This window comes from Bubalus kerabau, chromosome 9 (genome assembly GCF_029407905.1).
Source record: "Bubalus kerabau isolate K-KA32 ecotype Philippines breed swamp buffalo chromosome 9, PCC_UOA_SB_1v2, whole genome shotgun sequence".
In the NCBI taxonomy this organism is placed as follows: Eukaryota; Metazoa; Chordata; class Mammalia; order Artiodactyla; family Bovidae; genus Bubalus; species Bubalus kerabau.
This window is the reverse complement of record NC_073632.1, coordinates 17,706,678-17,725,431: the sequence shown is the minus strand read 5'-3', so window position 1 is coordinate 17,725,431 and position 18,754 is coordinate 17,706,678. Positions and strand designations below refer to the sequence as shown.

The following is an 18,754-nucleotide window of genomic DNA, read 5'->3' as shown; positions in this document are numbered from 1 at the left end:
ACCTGAGGAAACAAACTTCTATCCTGCTGAAGTCAGAGTACCTGAGTGCCTTTCAGTTACAGCCTTTTCATGCTGTTCACAACAGACGACAAGATGGCTGGATGGCATCACTGACTCAATGGACGTGAGTTTGGGTGAATTCCAGGAGCTGGTGATGGACAGAGAGGCCTGGTGTGCTGCAGTCTATGGGGTCGCAAAGAGTCAGACATTACTGAGCGACTGAACTGACAGTTATAGCAGCTAAGCCTGTAATCTATCTAATTCAATGTACACATTATATGTGCACATTGGCAGCAGGAATCAGAACATACTAAAGATTTATTCCTTATTTCAGGGCCAAAACTGTAAAAGAGGTGTTTAAGAATAATAAAGTACATTTTGATGGAACCTTAGTTTTCTAGATTCAATTTAAATCACCAAATATGTACTGTCTACTTTTACCAAGATATGAAATGAAGGAAACAAAACAGATTCCTCCATCAAAGAGCTTGCACTTTAGTAAGTCATTCAACAGTTACAGTGTATGTGCAAATGATACAGGAAAAGGAAAGGGAAAAGCAAAGAGGAAAAGATGAACAAAGGCCAGGTCTATCAGCACAGGCTTTGCAGAGACAGCGGCATTTGAGGTGGTCACCAAAACAGAGTCCAATTACAGCAGGTATGGTCTGCTGCTGCTGCTGCTGCTGCTAAGTCGCTTCAGTCGTGTCCGACTCTGTGTGACCCCATGGACTGCAGCCCACCAGGCTTCTCCATCCATGGGATTCTCCAGGCAAGAATACTGGAGTGGGCTGCCATTTCCTTCTCCAATGCATGAAAGTGAAGTCACTCAGTCGTGTCCGACTCTTAGCGACCCCACAGACTGCAGCCTACCAGGCTCCTCCGTCCATGGGATTTTCCAGGCAAGAGTACTGGAGTGGGTTGCCATTGCCTTCTCCGAGGTGTGGTCTGGACAAGGTATAAAGACAAGGTGCCTTCTGGTCAAATGCACAGTGCCCCATGCACCTTGAAGAGTTTCACCTGTGCTGTAAAGCTACAGCCAACAAACACAATACCGCAGCACCTGATTACTGCTAAGTTTCTTTATTTAACTACGGATTTAATTTTTTTCAGTTGTAATACATATGCACCTAACATTTGTATGACAGAAGTGATTACTAGCTTTCAGTTCAGTTCAGTTCAGTTACTCAGTCATGTCCGACTCTTTGCAACCCCATGAATCACAGCACGCCAGGCCTCCCTGTCCATCACCAACTCCCGGAGTTCACTCAGACTCACGTCCATACAGTCAGTGATGCCATCCAGGCATCTCATCCTCTTTCGTCCCCTTCTCCTCCTGCCCCCAATCCCTCCCAGCATCAGAGTCTTTGCCAATGAGTCAACTCTTCGCATGAGGTGGCCAAAGTACTGGAGTTTCAGCTTTAGCATCATTCCTTCCAAAGAAATCCCAGGACTGATCTCCTTTAGAATGGACTGGTTAGACCTCCTTGCAGTCCATAGGACTCTCAAGAGTCTTCTTCAACACCACAGTTCAAAAGCATCAATTCTTCGGCGCTCAGCCTTCTTCACAGTACAACTCTCACATCCATACATGACCACAGGAAAAACCATAGCCTTGACTAGACGAACCTTTGTTGGCAAAGTAATGTCTCTGCTTTTGAATATGCTATCTAGGTTGGTCATAACTTTCCTTCCAAGGAGTAAGCGTCTTTTAATCTCATGGCTGCAATCACCATCTACAGTGATTTCGGAGCCCAAAAAATACAGTTTTAAGATAAGAAACTCTGTAGAAACTGGGAAAAATTAGGTTTGTTGAATGATAACTCATTTGGTATCCAAATAATGTAAAAACATATATATGTTTTATTTTTTTCCTGATATAGTTAATTTTTAGTTTAATAACTATATTAGTGTTTTATTAGATCCCATAGCATTTCTGTACCAGAGAATTATACATGTTTTGCTTCTGAATATTCTTTTCTGCATTTTTTAAATTTAGGACTTCATGTTTTATGAAAACTATGGATGCACCAAGTTTTTGACACAAAAACCTTTTTAGCAACCTCATAAAAGTCTCTCATAAAAGAAAATTTGACATCTATACTGAGTGGGACTATAAAAAAGAAAACTCAGTGTTTTTTGCCTTTACATTATTATACCATGTGTGAAATCCTCTGTGATTCCTATAGTCCAGGTATGTGATTTTATGTTAAAACTACAGTTTATTTTCTGTTCACTGCCCTATGTTTTTATACATTTTCTTTAAACATTCATCGTATATTTGAAAGAAACTATTTTGGATATTTTACCTTTAGACATGAATCTTTATATGAAAAACTGCTTTGAATTATAGTCTGTTTTTTCCATTTTATAGCAAAAAATTAAAGACTATTAATTATAATATGAAATATTTGTAATTAAATCGTTTTTTTATATGTAACAACTGTTACTCTGCAAATACTGTATATTCAAAAGTTAACATTAATATATACTAAATTTCCTTTATAATTATGTTTAAATAATACTTAATATGTATATTATTAAGGAAAAGTAAAATTTGTATTTGTTTTATATGGAGGAGTTCACTTTACATAAACTTCACCTATAATCTAACCTGCTACTATAAATAAGACATTAACAGGAATATATATTACCAATTTTTAATAGTTTTCAGCACAAAGAAAGATGACTCTTCAAACACAGTTACATTTTTTAAAAATCTCATTCACTAGAACTAGGGTATTATTACAATTTGTGGCATAATTATTAACATGTAATTATTACCTCATACATTCTATTATTCATTGAACATAGTAATTCTGAGATCACTTTAGGTGTTAAATGACATACATATTCCTTCACAGAATATAAGCTTCTATGTGAAGTTGCTCAGTCGTGTCCAACTCTTTGCGACCCCATGGACTGTAGCCTACCATGCTCCTCCATCCGTGGGATTTTCCAGGCAAGAGTACTGGATTGGATTGCCATTTCCTTCTCCAAAAACATATATATATTTTAAAAAAGAACAGGAATTTTACTGAAAATTCATTATACTTGCCTTGTAGATACCACAGTATTTGAGAAATAAAATGAAATCATATGCTCTTCTGAAAAGAAACTTCTCAAGTTTCTGATTACCATGAGAGACTAGCAAACAGAAAAATCTCTTTGAATCTTTTTATAAATAAAAAATTCCTTTCAAGACTTAATCCTTCCATAAAGCCTCCTCCAATTCCCCCAACACTTTTTAAATAACATTTATCACAGTGATTTACAGTTAATTGCTTCAGCTATCTCTTCTGTGACACAGTGATCTCTTTGAGCACAGGGACTTCATTTTATTGATCTTTGCGTGCTATAAAACTGCAGACAGTCTCTAGCTTACAAATGACACCTAAGAACTTGAGTCACCTGAGTTACTGCTGCCAAACACACAAGGAAGTATTTAACAGGAAACTAGCATCTTACTGAATATGCAAAACATTATTCATTGTATTCCAGAAACACTGCCTGATTTAATCCTAATAAATGTTGCTGTTGTTCAGTCTCTCAGTCGTGTTCAACTCTTTGCAACCCCATGCTTCCTGCACACCAGGCTTCCCTGTCCTTCAGTATCTCCCAGAGCTTGCTCAGACTCATGTCCATCGAGGCAGTGATGCCATCCAACCATCTCATCTCAACCCTTCTCCTGCTGCCTTCAGTCTTTACCAGCATCAGGGTCTTCTCCAATGAGTCGACTCTGCATCAGGTGGCCAAAGTACTGGAGCTTCAGCTTCAGCATCAGTCCTTCTAACGAATATCCAGGGTTGATTTCCTTTAGGATTGACGGGTTGGATCTCCTTGCTGCCCAAGGGACTCTCAAGAGTTTTCTTCAGCACCACAGTTAGAAAGCATCAATTCTTCGGCACTCAGCCTTCCTTATCGTCCAACTCTCACATCCATACATGACTCCTGGAAAAACCATAGCTTTGACTAGATGGACCTTTGTCGGTAAAGCAATTTCTCTGCTAATACACTGACTAGATTTTCTTCCAAGGAGCAAGCATCTTTTAATTTCATGGCTGCAGTTATGGTCCACAGTGATTCTGGAGCCCAAGAAAATAAAGTCTGTCACTGTTTCCATTTTTTCCCCATTTATTTGCCTTGAAGTGATGGGACCAGATGCCATAGGAAGTAGATGATATTCCCACACTGTATTTTGGGGACTGAGAAATGTAGAATTAAAAAAAAAAAAAAAAACTAGCAATCAGAGGAGAGAGCGAGCTAAGACTATTCCATGAGCAGATTCCAGGACACACTTGTCAATACTCTGCATCTCCTACCACGATAATTCCATCCTTCGAAACAAAATTCCTTTCCACTGGATGCCTGGTTTTACTCTGCACTGTCACTGGTTGAAATGCTAAGGCATTTACTGTTGAAGCTAGTAATGCAGATTTAAAGATGCAAATAATCTCTTCACCTCTCCAGAAGTATCAATCCTTCCCAAATTATTATAAGTTCATTTCTTTCCTCATTATACCTAAGCTTACAGGCAGTAAGAACTGGATTTGGTTTGGTTTTATTTGCTGAAGAAGGAAACTGCAATGGACAGAGAACTTTGATCAAGGGGGAGCAGAGGCGAGGCGGGGGGCAGAACCCTCTGGGGCAGGAAGGTGGCTCACAGGGCAGCACCAGGGCAGTGGGCTCCTGGGGAAGGGGGACACGGCCAGCAGTAAAGGGGCCCCGAGAGGAAGCACTCACACCAAACACAGCCGGGACCAAACCGAAACAAGCACACAGCCCTTTCTCCTGCACCACCGTGAAGCCCTCAGCTCTTCACCCCAGAGCACCAACTACCTTTCACTGCTTCATGAAGACATGTTTTCCACAGTAAAAACCAAACTACTAACTTGCAAAACAATGAGTAAGGGGCCAGGGGGACTGCAAATAGGCATGAGGGATCTTTCTGGAATGACAGAAGTGTCCTGAAATTTTATAGCAGTGACAGTTGCAGAAGTCTGCCAACACATTAAAAATCACTGAATTACATACTTAAAATAAGTGAACTTTACAGCATGTAAATTATATCTCACCAAAGCTGCTTTAAAATTTTTTATACATTTCTTTAAATATGAGAATGAAATATCATGTGTTCCTTTTACTGCTTTTTCTTTACCAGAAAAGAAAGCATGACAGCCAGTAGCAGAACGAGTGAGCTGAAACTGCCAAGTGCTAGAGGATGATCTCAGTGGACGTGTGGAGTGGATGATGTGGAGTCCTGTCAGAGACACAGAAACGCTGGCCAAGAAGACATGGACACAGCTCCCGTTTAGATGGTTTCATAATTAAACCCAAAAGTGTACACAGATGCTCCATCATTACTATTTCAACAGCAGTTATTTCAAAGTTCCAGTTTCTTCCAGAAAACATACTCAACAAAACATTTAGTTCACTTTTAAAAAAATTATTTTTATATAATTTTTAAAGGCTACACTCCATTTACTCGATTTACAGTTATTACAAAATGCTGGCTATATTCCCCATGCTGTACAATACATTCTTGAAGCTCTTTTGTTTGTCCTTCAGTCGCTAAGTCGTGCCTGACTCTTTGTGACCCCATGGACTGCAGCTTGCCAGGCTCCTCTGTCCTCCACTATCTCCATGTAGTTCATCTCATACCTAATACTTTTGACTCCAATTCCCCTTCCCCTATTGTGCCTCTCCCCATTTCCACCGGGAAACACCAGCTCATTCTCTTTACCTGTACATCTGCTTCTTTATTATTATATTCACTAGTTTGTTATATTTCTTAGATTCCACATATAAGTGACATTATACAGTATTTGTCTTTCTCTGTCAGACCTCTTTCACTTAGCACGCTACTGCTGCCGCTGCTAAGTCACTTCAGTCATGTCCATCTCTGTGCAACCCCGTAGACAGCAGCCCACCAGGCTCCCCCGTCCCTGGGATTCTCCAGGCAAGCACACTGGAGTGGGTTGCCATTTCCTTCTCCAATGCATGAAAGTGAAAAGTGAAAGTGAAGTCACTCAGTCGTGTCCAACTCTTCGAGACCCCATGGACTGCAGCCCACCAGGCTCCTCCGTCCATGGGGTTCTCCAGGCAAGAGTACTGGAGTGGGTCGCCAGTGCCTTCTCCATCACTTAGCACAATACCCTCCAAATCATCCATGCTGCTGCAAGTGGTATTATTTTATTCTTTTTTATGTCTGAGTAATGTTCCATTGTATAAATACACCACATCATCTTAATCCAATCAACTGTTACTGGGCACTCAGGTTGCTTCCACAGCTCTGCAAATGTAAATAATGTTGCTATGACATCAGGGTTTTGAATTAGTGGGTTTTGTCTTTTTAGATATATATAACCCAAGAGTCCCTGGAGAAGGAGATGACAACCCACTCCAGTGCTCTTGGCTGGAGAATCCCATGGACGGAGGAGCCTGGCAGGCCACGGTCCACAGGGTCGCAGAGAGTTGGACATGACTAAAGTGACTAAACACGCACAACCCAAGAGGAGAATTGCTGGGTCATACGGCAGTTCTATTTTTAGTTGTTTAAGGCATTTCCATTTTGCAGTTTTTCATAGTGGCTGCACCAATTTACATTCCCACCAACAGCGTGCAAGGGTTTCCTTTTCTCAACATCCTTGCCAACATCTGTTATTTGCGTTCTTTTAGATGATGACCATTCTGACAGGTGTGGGGTGATCTCTCACTGTGGTTTTGATATGTGTTTCTCTGACGATTAGCAACCTTGAGCATTTTTTCACGTGCCTGTTGGCCATCTGCATTTCTTCTTTAGAAAAATGTCTATTCAGTTTAATTGGGTTGCTTGTTTTTCTGATGTTGAGTTGTATGAATTGTTTACATATATTGGATATTAATATTTTATCGGCTGTATCATTTGCAAATATCTTTTCCCATTCTGTAAGCTGTCTTTTCATTTTGTTGATGGTTTCCTCTGCTGTGCAAAAGCTTTTAAGTTTAATTAGGTCCCATTTGTTTTTGCCTTTATTTCCTTTACTTTAGGAGAGAGATCTGAAAAATACAGCTGTGATTTATGTCAAAAAACGTTCTGCTCTAGGTTTTCCTTTTTAGTTTATTTTTTAAAATATGAAATATTTTAACATACAATGTTTTACTGCTGCTGCTAAGTCGCTTCAGTCGTGTCCAACTCTGTGCGACCCCATAGATGGCAGCCCACCAGGCTCCCCCGCCCCTGGGATTCTCCAGGCAAGAACACTGGAGTGGGTTGCCATTTCCTTCTCCAATGCGTGAAAGTGAAAAGTGAAGTGAAGTCGCTCAGTCATGTCTGACTCTTTGAGACCCCATGGACTGCAGCCTACCAGGCTCCTCCGCCCATGGGATTTTCCAGGCAAGAGTACTGGAGTGGGGTGCCATTGCCTTCCCCCAATGTTTTACTAGGAAGGAAATAAAATGTTTTTTTTTAATACCCTTTTTTTTTTAATATGAAAGTAACATTCTTTGGTATGACCTACTTGTCTACAGTTGATCTACCTCACATTTACATTTCTCTGCAAAGTGGCATCAGGAATGTTACAACATGACAGGTAGTGATAACATGTGACAGAATTTCTGCACAACTTTCCAAAATTGAAAGAGTCATTACAATGCTGATTAGAAGAAAGGTTCTGTGTGGTATTTTAATCAATCATTTCCAGGAGACTAGAATATAAAGCATTAATACACACCAAGCAATTGTAGTCACTTAAAAATGAACTCACAGCAATATTCTGTCTTAGGTAATTTATTTTTTCTCCTAAAATTTGTCTGAAATAAGACTGACAGTAAATAGAAAAAAAAAAAAAAAAAGAGGAGGGTGTATAGTTTTATTTTTCAAAAAAATAACTGATCTTTAACACACTGCAGTCATCATTGTTCAGAATCTTAATTTGGTAAGACTCTTATATAGACCCAAACCAATAACATAACAGAAAACAAAGCTTTTGAAAGAAAATCTCTAGAATAAAGAAATTTTAAAACTTTTCTATTCAGAAAGATGGCACTTAAGTTGCAATATTTAAATAATTCCCTCAGAATTTTTTTTAAGTCTCTTACACTCAGAATAGCAGCACATGCATTTACCCAACAAGCATTTGTGGAGTGCTGACCATCTCAAGGCACTACTGTGCAAGGCTCTGAGGAGTCAGTGGTGAACAAAACCGGTGAACTCCTGCCCTCTTGGAGTCTACACGCCAGTGGAAAGCACTACACAGCGAACTAACATGTGAGAGGAACAGTGTGTCAGGGGCAGCAGACATTAGAGAGAAAAACAAAGCAGAAGTGGACCGGGAGGAGGGGGGGAAATGGCCGGGCACGTCACTGTCACTTGGTCAGGAGACGGTGTGCTTGACCAGAGACCGGAAGGAGGCAGGGGAACAAACCCTGCAGACACATGGGCCCACAATGGCGGCGAGGGGGCTGCGGGCCACAGGACTGAGGAGGACGGAACGCTCCCCCAGTTGAAGGCCCACCCTGACGCACATTTCAAAAGTGCTGAAGGCGCCTAAGACACGCCAAGGAGGCTTTTGTGTTTGTTTTTAACACTGTCTATGAAGGGCCACTTTTACATCCCTACATCAAACACAGTAATAAAACATGTACTATAAAATGGTTAAAAGCAGAGACATCACTTTGCCAACAAAAGTTCTTGTAATCAAGGCTATGGTTTTTCCAGTAGGCATGTAGGGATGTGAGAGCTGGACCATAAAGAAGGCTGAGCATTGAAGAATTGATGCTTTTGAACTGTGGTGTTGGAGAAGACTCTTGAGAGTCCCTTGGACTCTCAAGGAGATCCAACCAGTCCATCCCAAGGGAAATCAACCCTGAATATTCACCGGAAGGACTGATGCTGAAGCTGAAGCTCCAATACTTTGGCCACCTGATGAGAAAAGCTGTCTCACTGGAAAACTCTGATGCTGGGAAAGACTGAAGGTGGGAGAAGGGGACAACAGAGGATGAGATGGCTGGATGGCATCACGGAGTCAATGGACATGAGTTTGAGCAAAGTCTGGGAGATGAAGGGCAGGGAAACCTAGCGTGCTGCAGTCCATGGGGTCGCAAAGAGTCGGACGCAACTGAGCGACTGTACAACAACAGTCTCTAGGAATGAATCAAGCACAATCTGTGTGTGTGTGTGTGTGTGTATTTATATCCAGCATTTTATTGCAGTGCCCAACACATGCCTAGTAAGTATGAAAGACAAGACAGAAAAAGATAAAGCTAGGTAAGAAAATTAACAAAAGGATTCCACCAAAGAATGTTTTGGAAATGCACTGTTTTTCCATCAGGCACTGGAAGGGGTAGTTACAAGGCAAAACCAAAATGGTAATCTACCCCACACTCTTTCCAAAAAAGGGGTAGTTACGAGGCAAAACCAAAATGGTAATCTACCCCCTACTCTTTCCAAAAAAGGGGTAGTTACGAGGCAAAACCAAAATGGTAATCTACCCCCTACTCTTTCCAAAAAAGGGGTAGTTACGAGGCAAAACCAAAATGGTAATCTACCCCCTACTCTTTCCAAAAAAGGGGTAGTTACGAGGCAAAACCAAAATGGTAATCTACCCCCTACTCTTTCTAAAAAAGGGGTAGTTACGAGGCAAAAACAAAATGGTGATCTACCCCCTACTCTTTCCAAAAAAGGTAACTGCAGGATACAAAGCAGACAAACATACTCACAGAGGTCATGATCTTAAGAAAGCTGGCTGTGTTTGCAAACACTCTGATTTCAACCCAAAGGTTTCCTTAATTATGTGACATTTTCCTGTATTTGTATCTGTCAATCCTGACAAATGGAAAATTCACCCCTGATATTACTGGGACAATTGATGAGATCTGAGTAAGGCCTATGGGATAGGTGACAGAATTATATCAATAGTAATTTCCTGATTTTGACAATTTATGACTTTAAAAAATTCCTTGTTTTTAGAAAGTAAACACCGAAGCTAAGGGTATAGGAGCATTTTGTTTATAACTTATTTTCACATAGTTCATAAAAAATATAACATGTCTGTTTATGTAGGGAAAAAAGGAGCAAATGTGGTAAAATGTTAACATTTGGAGACTAGATAAAAGATGATGGAGAGTACTACATCAATAGTTGTCCTTGTTTCATTATATGCTTTCACTTGTAGAAACGAATAAATGAAACAAATATATGCATGACCACTCAATAGACAACTGTAGTAAAAAATATTTAGAAAAAATGTATCCCTGTATTTATACGACTTCTCTGAACATAAGTTTCTTCTCTGAAAATAAAAATACCACCATCTCCCATATTCAAATGATCACTACAAACACCCTTCCTGGCTCATTTTATTTACTATTGACACAGGCCATGATTTTGGCTTCAGAATCTTCAATTTCCTTAAATCATGCTATTTCAATGACTATATGATACAAAATAACCTATTTAAGGAGAAATAGCACATTAAAGGTACACATTAATTATAAGACACTTCTCAAGATGAGAAACATAAGAAAGTCCTATTCATAAAGGAAGAAATGTGGTGTATCTCTAACACCAATCTCTTCTCTAAGCACCAGATTCTTAATAACCAACCTGGCAACCACAGTGCCATGTCCAAGATGGAGTTGGTCTCTCCACAGAGCCCCCTCTCCCATGTCTGGCCCCTGTCCCTCCTCTCCTCCTGACTCCGCCAATTCAGCTGGCGGCAACACTATCCACCTGATGACTTCAGAAACAGGTCATTCTTACTCCTCACTTTCAGCCTCCATCACCATTCAATCAAACAAAAGTTCTGATCATTTTAGTTTTTCTGTTGCTGCTATTTTATTTTTTTTGGCTGCATTGCACAACTTGCAGGGTTTTTCCCGACCAGGACTACACTCAGGCCACAGCAGTGAAAGCCCAGAATCCTAGCCACTAAGACACCAGGAAACTCCCCATTTTAGTCACAGTTATTTTTCAAACCCGCGACTTTAACCTCATCCCAACTGTACCTCCACCCCTGTTCAGGAGCTCACCAAGCACTACCCGGAGGGCTACATTGTACAACGTCCTCAGAAACAGCTTCCTAACCCCAAACACTGCCTCTCAGATTAATGAACCCAGCAGACAAAGTTTAATTCCCCTAAACATTACCTAGCAAGGCACTTCAGCTTCACCTATTTCCCTAGCCCCATCTTTTGCTAGATTCATTTCCATTAATAACAAAATATTTTTAAGACTTCTCCTAACCACTTAATTATTACATTTTGGGTTTTAGCTTCTAGTTAAGTTACTTCTAATCTTTCTTTCAGCATAAACTCTCTGAAAACCTCAAAAAGATTTAGATACATATTCCACAGCAGAGACAAAATTTAAAAATTCTCTAACTCAAAGGCCTTGTGAAAAAACAAATCATTAAGAAAAATGGATCAGACTTATCAGAAATACAAGGTTAATCTGGGCCTAGGGGCAACTTCCCTACAAGTTTAAAAGTGAAGTAAGGCTGAGAGTGTTAGTCTTCCGGTCGTGTCTGACTCGCTGTGACCCCAAGGACAATAGCCCACCAGGCTCCTCTGTCCATGGAATTCCCCAGGCAAGAATACTAGAGTGGGTTGCCACTCTCTTCTCGAGGGGATCTTCCAACCCAGGGATTGAAGCGGGGTCTTCTGCATTGCATGCAAATTCTTTACCATCTGAGCCACACTAATATCCCCAGCTTATCACTAAACAAAGAAATTTAAAACTGAAATAGGAGAAGACTGTATATATTGATTTTCCCTAGTAGCACTGACCAAGAAAAAAGCAGAAATACTAGAAAGAGAGTTTGTGGAGAGGAGGGAGCAATAATAAAATACTCTGCTTTAGTCATTTCTCTTACAAACTCTGCTCTGTGAAAATCAGCAAGTGGCAAGTCATATAGCTTCTTCTTTCCCAATAAATAACACAAATAGATGAAGGTGGTCAAAAGGCTGAAGCGTTTATCCGTAAGATAGAAAGCACTAGAGGTGTATGTACAACATGACGACAATAGTTAACAGTGCTGTATGACGGGAACGCTGCTGAAGAGTAGAGTAAGAGTTCCCACCACAAGGTACAACAAGCACACCTCCACGCACATTCACTTTTATCTGCATGAGACGATGGATGCTAACAAAACTTACTGTGGTAATCACTGCTCAATGTCTGTAAGACAAATCATCATGCTGCACAACTTACACTCACACAGCAGTGTATGCCAACTGTTCCACAATAAAACCCGGGGAAAAAACTCACCATCATTCCTTTTAACTTAAAAAATGTTTAATATAAATTTTTATTTGGTATTACTAATTTAAGTTCAACATCCTTTTGTTATCAAAATAATAAATCATATGATCTGTCATAGATAATTTCAAAATATTCTAGAGAATGGCTAAAAATGGACACGTTCAGAGATGGTGTACTCATTTTGTCAAATTAAAATCAAGCTCAAAATGTTGCATGTTAATGTGATAAAAATTAACAAAATCTAATAAATCTAAATTCCAGTACAACTAAATTTACTCTGTTATCAAAACTTAACTTATAACAAAAGAAATCATTAATGTCAAAAGCAGCCGATAAAAGCCAACTACTGCTAAGATCACAGGAAAACCCAGAACAAGGAAAGACAAATATATCTGGTAAAATACACAGAGTCCTAATCGTCAGTTTTATTCTAATATTATTCTAATTCCCAATAATTAAACTCTAGAAACTATACTGAACATTCACTTCACTCAGTTGCTTAGTCGTGTCCAACTCTTGGCGACCCCATAAACTGCAGGCTGCTCTGTCCATGGAATCCTCCAAGCAAGAACACTGGAGAGGGTTGCCATTCCCTTCTCCTTCTCCAGAGGATCTTCGTGACCCAGGGACCAAACATGGGTGTCCCACACTGCAGGCAGATTCTTTTTTTTTTTTTTTGCAGGCAGATTCTTTACTGTCTGAGCCACCAGGGCAGCCCATATTGAACCTTGATCTACTGAATATACCCTATACCTATACATTAGCAACTCAACTATTCCACTTTTTCTCTCATTCCTGAAATCTACAGTCCATTATTATTATTCATTCATGCCCAAATTCTAACAATACTCCCAACATAAAATAATTCAGAGGACGGTGTGGGCATCTTAATGAACAGTGGGCGCCATCTGGCAGTATGGCAAACTTTTCCCCTTTGTCTATTAATACAAAAGCATTAAATAAAAACAGGGTTATACAATTTTTTTTAATTTTAATTATGAAAATACTTAAGTGTACAGAAAAACAAACAAAGCAGCAGTGCACCGCTTCGGCTACCCTATCAGTAAAAAGGTGCTGAAAATAGATGGTGAACAGGAACAGGCAGGAAACATCAAGTGAGGGATAATCTGCATGAAATAGTATCTGACACACAGTCAGATCTTGGTAAGTATTAATTCTTCATTAATTTATAACCCAATTAAACATGCTAGGTATTACCCTCTGAAGACTGGCCTAAAGGTTAAGATTTTTCATTTTAATTTTAAAGTAAGATCATTTGGATCATATTAAGACAAAAACTAAAGCAATAAACCCCAACAATAAACGTTTCTTAAAAGAAATCAAAATAAGATCCATCAACGCTGTTGCCGAAATCTTGACCTAACACCAGGCCAAGATCTGAACAGAATCAGAATCTCGGTGCCTCTGTTTCCCTTTGGGTGTTTCTAACTGCACCATTATCCAAAACTGCTTAAGTTTTCTCTCGAACTAACCAAGCGCTGCTGCTCCTCACCATCCCGGCCTTCATTCCTTGTGGGCCAGGGTCCCGGAGCAGTCACTGACTGAGGCAACCTCACGGCTCTGCTGCAGAAAGATCTGCGTCTGAACTGCCAGGACAGTAAGGTACAGAACTACAGGCAAGTAAGACGGCGCCTCCAAACACCAGTTTCCAAACTACTACATAGGGCAATTTCACCCACATCCTGTAGGGTCCCCTGAAATTACAGCACCTGGCACATATCACCTTCAGCCGCCTTTACGGACAAGGCCGTCTTGTCACCCCTTAAACATTTCAAGTGATCAAATCTTACCATCCTAGAGCCTACACCAATCACATGCAATTATATCTATTAAAAAATTCTCTCTTATACCAATATGAAAATGCCACAAGTTCAAAGGAGTAAAAGATCAGATGAGCAGAAACAGTTGGAGGAAGCTTCATGAATGTGCCATGAGTGTAACCTGGAGTGGGCCTGGGAAGATGGGTGAGACTCAGGTGAGCAGAGACTCAGATGGTTAATCGTTCAGTCACTCACCCATTAACTCACTGTCATCGAAAATGTGCTGAATACTTATTACGTGCCCAAAACTTTCTAGATGGTGGGAATCCAGTAGGAAAATAGAATAGATGAAAGTCCCTGCCTTCATACACTGCATGTTCCAGTGGAGCAAGAGAGAGACACAAACAACTCAGAAAATGTTTAGGATGTCAGCTTATAATAAAGGTTATGGAGGAATAAAAAAATAAGCAAGTACGGAGAATAGCAAGCGCTTAGAAAAAAGGGTGCTATTTTCAATACAAGCGCTAGGGAACACAACACTGATGAGGTGGCATTTCAGCAGAGCCCCAGACAAGGAGACAAGCAGGTACCTGGCAAAAAGCGTTCTGGATGGAGAAAACAGAAAGCACAAAGGCCCTGGCGCAATTCCAATAGGATTAAAAACCACATGCAAGGAGAGTGAAGGCACACGGGAGCTTTGGTCAACAGCATCTAACAAAACACAAAGAATGAGAGCAACAGTGAAAATACAGGCCAAGGGCACTGCAGAGTCTGGGCTCCTAAATGTGATGCTACGCTGTCAGCAGCAAGGACTCACTGAACAGTTACAAACAGGCCAGTGAAATGAATGAAACCATAGCTTAAGAAGAGGCATAATGAATACTCAATTATTCAGTTTGCTATTATTACCTGTTAACTACACAGGAACAAAAAATGCTTTTTCTTATACCAGCTCAATTAACACCAACTTTCAACATTAAGTGAAAAAATGAATTTTAATAGTGTCTTTATATTTTTCACATATTATTTTACATATTAAACCAAAAGCCTTGATATGGGGAAAGCAGAAACTGTTGGCTAACATGATAATCAGAGTTAGCTATGAAGTTCAACTACTTTCTTGTCTTTCAAGTTCACAAATAATGGAGATGGCTGATTAAGCCCACTTAATGTCTGGTATCAGTAATAAACCAATGAAACACTGATGTATCAAGATTTCAACAAATATCACTGTGGAACATATGAATCTTGTTTGCATTTTTAGCATGAAGAATCAATGCAAAGACTAAGCCAAAGTCTGTACCCGTTTAAGAACTGCATGCTCTAATTACATACACAGATGTTTTCAATAGTACAAAATAGAATGAGATGATCTGTGAAATATGAAATATATAATAATATGCTGTAGAGTAGAATCACGTTTTAATTTGACTTGACAAAAATCTGTGTTATCAGCAGTCAGCAACATAACATCACATTTATATCTGAAGAGCTCATCATAGGGGACTTCCTCTACACAATCAGTCAGCCTGCAGGGAACAAGGACTGGCTGGGCGGATCACTCTGTGGCATCGCCAGTCAGCAAGGCCGGCCTGCAATGGACCCTGGGGCTGCAGGGCAGCTGCGACAGCAGTCGTTCTGCCATCTCCTCCAGTGTTGTGCCAGCAGCTCTAAGTCTTACATGAAAACAAATGCTTTGAATAAACTCAGTACAACTATTCTCTCCAAGAAGCCTGCTGCTGCTGCTGCTGCTGCTAAGTCGCTTCAGTCGTGTCCAACTCTGTGCAACCCCATAGATGGCAGCCTACCAGGCTCCCCCATCCCTGGGATTCTCCAGGCCAGCTTCTCCTAAAAAAACAATAAAAGCAAGATCTGAAAGGATTGACTATTTCCAAATAACTGAATCCAGAATCAAGAAGCAAAATTCACAGAATCTAGCATCCAGTAAAAAATTATTAGGCAGGCTAAGAAGCAGGAAAATACTATCTACAGACAGGAGAAAAGTCAATCAGTTGAAACTGACCCCAAAATTACATAATGATAGGATTAGTAGGCAAAGACATTAAAAACATCATTATTACCCATGATTTCCATACATTCAAGAAGTTACAGAAAAAAATGAACAAATTAAGTAGAGGCATGGAACTGGATAGGGAGAGAAAGAAATATTCACGCACACACACAGCTCCAGTCGCACCAGCTGTGGCGCACCTGCTCGGTAGCTGTGGTGCAGGCTTGGCTGCTCTGGGGCACATGGGATCTTAGTTCCCCAACCAGGGATCAAACCTGTGTCCCCTGCACTGCAAGGTAGATTGCTAACAACTGGACCACCAGGGCAGTACCCCTAATTAAATCAGAATTCCTGAATTAAGAAAGGAAGCTAACAGGAAAAATTTAAAAAGGTTAAAGAAACGACTGAAGAAATATGCTCAAATTTTGTGAAAACTATAAATGTGCAGAACCAAGAACCTCAAAGAACCTCAAACACAAACTTTAAAAAAAGTCACTCAAAGGTACATCACAGTATAATTGCTTAAAACTAGGAACGAAAAGAAAAATCTTAAAAGCAGGGGAGGGAAAAAAATACATTATGTAGAGGCGGTCCTAAGATGGTGGAGGAATAGGATGGGAAGACCACTTTCTCCCCCACAAATTCATCAAAAGAACATTTAAACGCTGAGTAAATTCCACAAAACAAGTTCGGAATGCCGGCAGAGGACATCAGGCACCCAGAAAAGCAGCCCATTGTCTTCGAAAGGAGGCAGGAAAAATATAAAAGACAAAAAAAGAGACAAAAGAGGTAGGGATGGAGCTCTGTCCCGGGAAGGGAGTCTTAAAAAGAGAGGTTTCCAAACACCAGGAAACACTCTCACCGCTGAGTCTGTGCCCAGCCTTGGAAGCACAGAGGGCAACACAATAGGCAGGAAAAATAAGTAAATAATTAAAACCCACAGATTAAGCCCAACAGTACCCCGCCCCCCTCAGCGGAGAAGCAGTGCAGACACCTGCGCCCACCACTAGCAAGCGGGGCTGGGCAGGGAGGCGCGGGCTGCATTGCTTAGAGTAAGGATCGGGCCTAAATGCCCCTGAGGGTAATCAGAGCGAACTAATTTGGGCTAGCAAACCAGACTGTGGGATAGCTACCACGGGAAAAGCCCTAAGACACCGCCAGGTCCCAGCACAGAACAAAGGGCGGAACAGAACTAGCCGGCTGCAGACCATCCCACTCCAGTGACAGGCAGCCAGAGCCGGAAGGGGGCAATCACAGCCCCAGAGAGACATTATCTACCAAACTGCAAACAGGCTTCTTTGCTTACTAAGACTTCTTGGGGTTCTGGACAGTCATCCACCTGAGAAGGTGCGCTGGTTGTACCCCCAGAAAACCAAGCAGCAGGGATGGGAGAGGCGGTAAGTCACAGTGACCATGCTCGCCAAACACCTCATCATCTGAGCTGCTCCGAGCTGGGACGGGCACAAAACGCAGGCCCAACGGAGTCTGCGCCTCTGAGGGCTACCCGAGTGCCTGAACCTGAGAGGCTCAGACCCGGGAGGTGCATGCAGCTCAGGGCTGGCCTCGGACGGTTACCAGTGGACCAACCTAGAGGCTGAGCAGTGTGGACCGTGAGCGGGGGCAGGCCCAGTGTGGCTGAGACACTACGAGCACATGCCAGTATTATTTGTTAGCTGTGTCCCTCCCTCCCCACAGCTCCACTGAACAAGTGAGCCTAAAACAAAAGTGTCCACCACCACCCTCCTTGTGTCAGGGCGGAAATCAGACACTGAAGAGACCAGCAAACAGAAGCTAAAACCGAGGTAACCGCCTTGGAAGTGACAGGTGCAATAGATTAAAACCCTGTGGTTAGTACCAACTACATAGGAAGGGGCCTATAGATCTTGAAAAATATAAGCCGGACCAAGGAACTATCCAAAAATGAACTGACCCCACACTGCCCACAACAACACCAGAGAAAGTCCTAGATACATTTTTACTATTTTTACGATCATTCTTTTCTTTTTTTTCTTTCTTTTTTAACTTTTTTTAATTTTTAAGTCCTCTATTACTCCTTTAATTTTCATTTTTATAACCTATTACTTTTCAAAAAAAAAGACTTTAAATCAAACTTCATATATATATATCTTAATAATTTTTGTCTTTGTTTTTTTCTTCTTCTTCTTTTCTTTAATATTGTATTTTTGAAAATCCAACCTCTACTCTAGAATTTTAATCTTTGCTTTTTGGTATTTGTTATCAATTCTGTACCTTTAAGAACCCAATCTTAAGTACCCATTTTTACTTGGGAGCAAGATTACTGGCTTGACTGTTCTCTCCCTCTTTGGACTCTCCTTTTTCTCCACCAGGTCGCCTCTGTCTCCTCCCTCCCGCTTCTCTTCTCTACCCAACTCTCTGAATCTCTGGGTATTCCAGATGGTGGACAACACTTAGGGAACTGATTACTGGCTGGATCTGTCTCTCTCCTTTTCATTCCCCACTTTTATCCTTCTGGCCACCTCTGTCTCCTTCCTCCCTCTTCTCTTCTCTGTATAACTCCGTGAACATCTCTGAGCGGTCCAGACTGTGGAGCACACATAAGGAAGTGATTACTGGCTAGCTTGCTCTCTCCTCTTTTGATTCCACCTCATCTCATTCGGGTCACCTCTAACTCCCTCCTCCCTCTTCTCTTCTCCATGTAACTCTGTGAACCTCTCTGGGTGTCCCTCACTGTGGAGAAACTTT

The 18,754-nt window shown here is 41.0% G+C and overlaps 1 protein-coding gene across 5 annotated transcripts in view; it reads right to left on the bottom strand.

Annotated features, from left to right (window-relative positions):
- The window catches only part of SMAP1 (small ArfGAP 1), a 187,806-nt gene that overhangs the window by 122,877 nt on the left and 46,175 nt on the right, over nt 1-18,754 (bottom strand). The window contains exon 2 of one of the 5 annotated variants that reach the window (XM_055534777.1): nt 14,610-15,867. The exons of the other annotated variants lie outside the window; for them this stretch is intronic. Coding sequence (XP_055390752.1) covers nt 14,610-14,730 — 121 coding nt within the window. The 5' untranslated portion in view covers nt 14,731-15,867. The remainder of the gene's footprint in view (nt 1-14,609; nt 15,868-18,754) is intronic. 5 annotated transcript variants of the gene reach the window in all.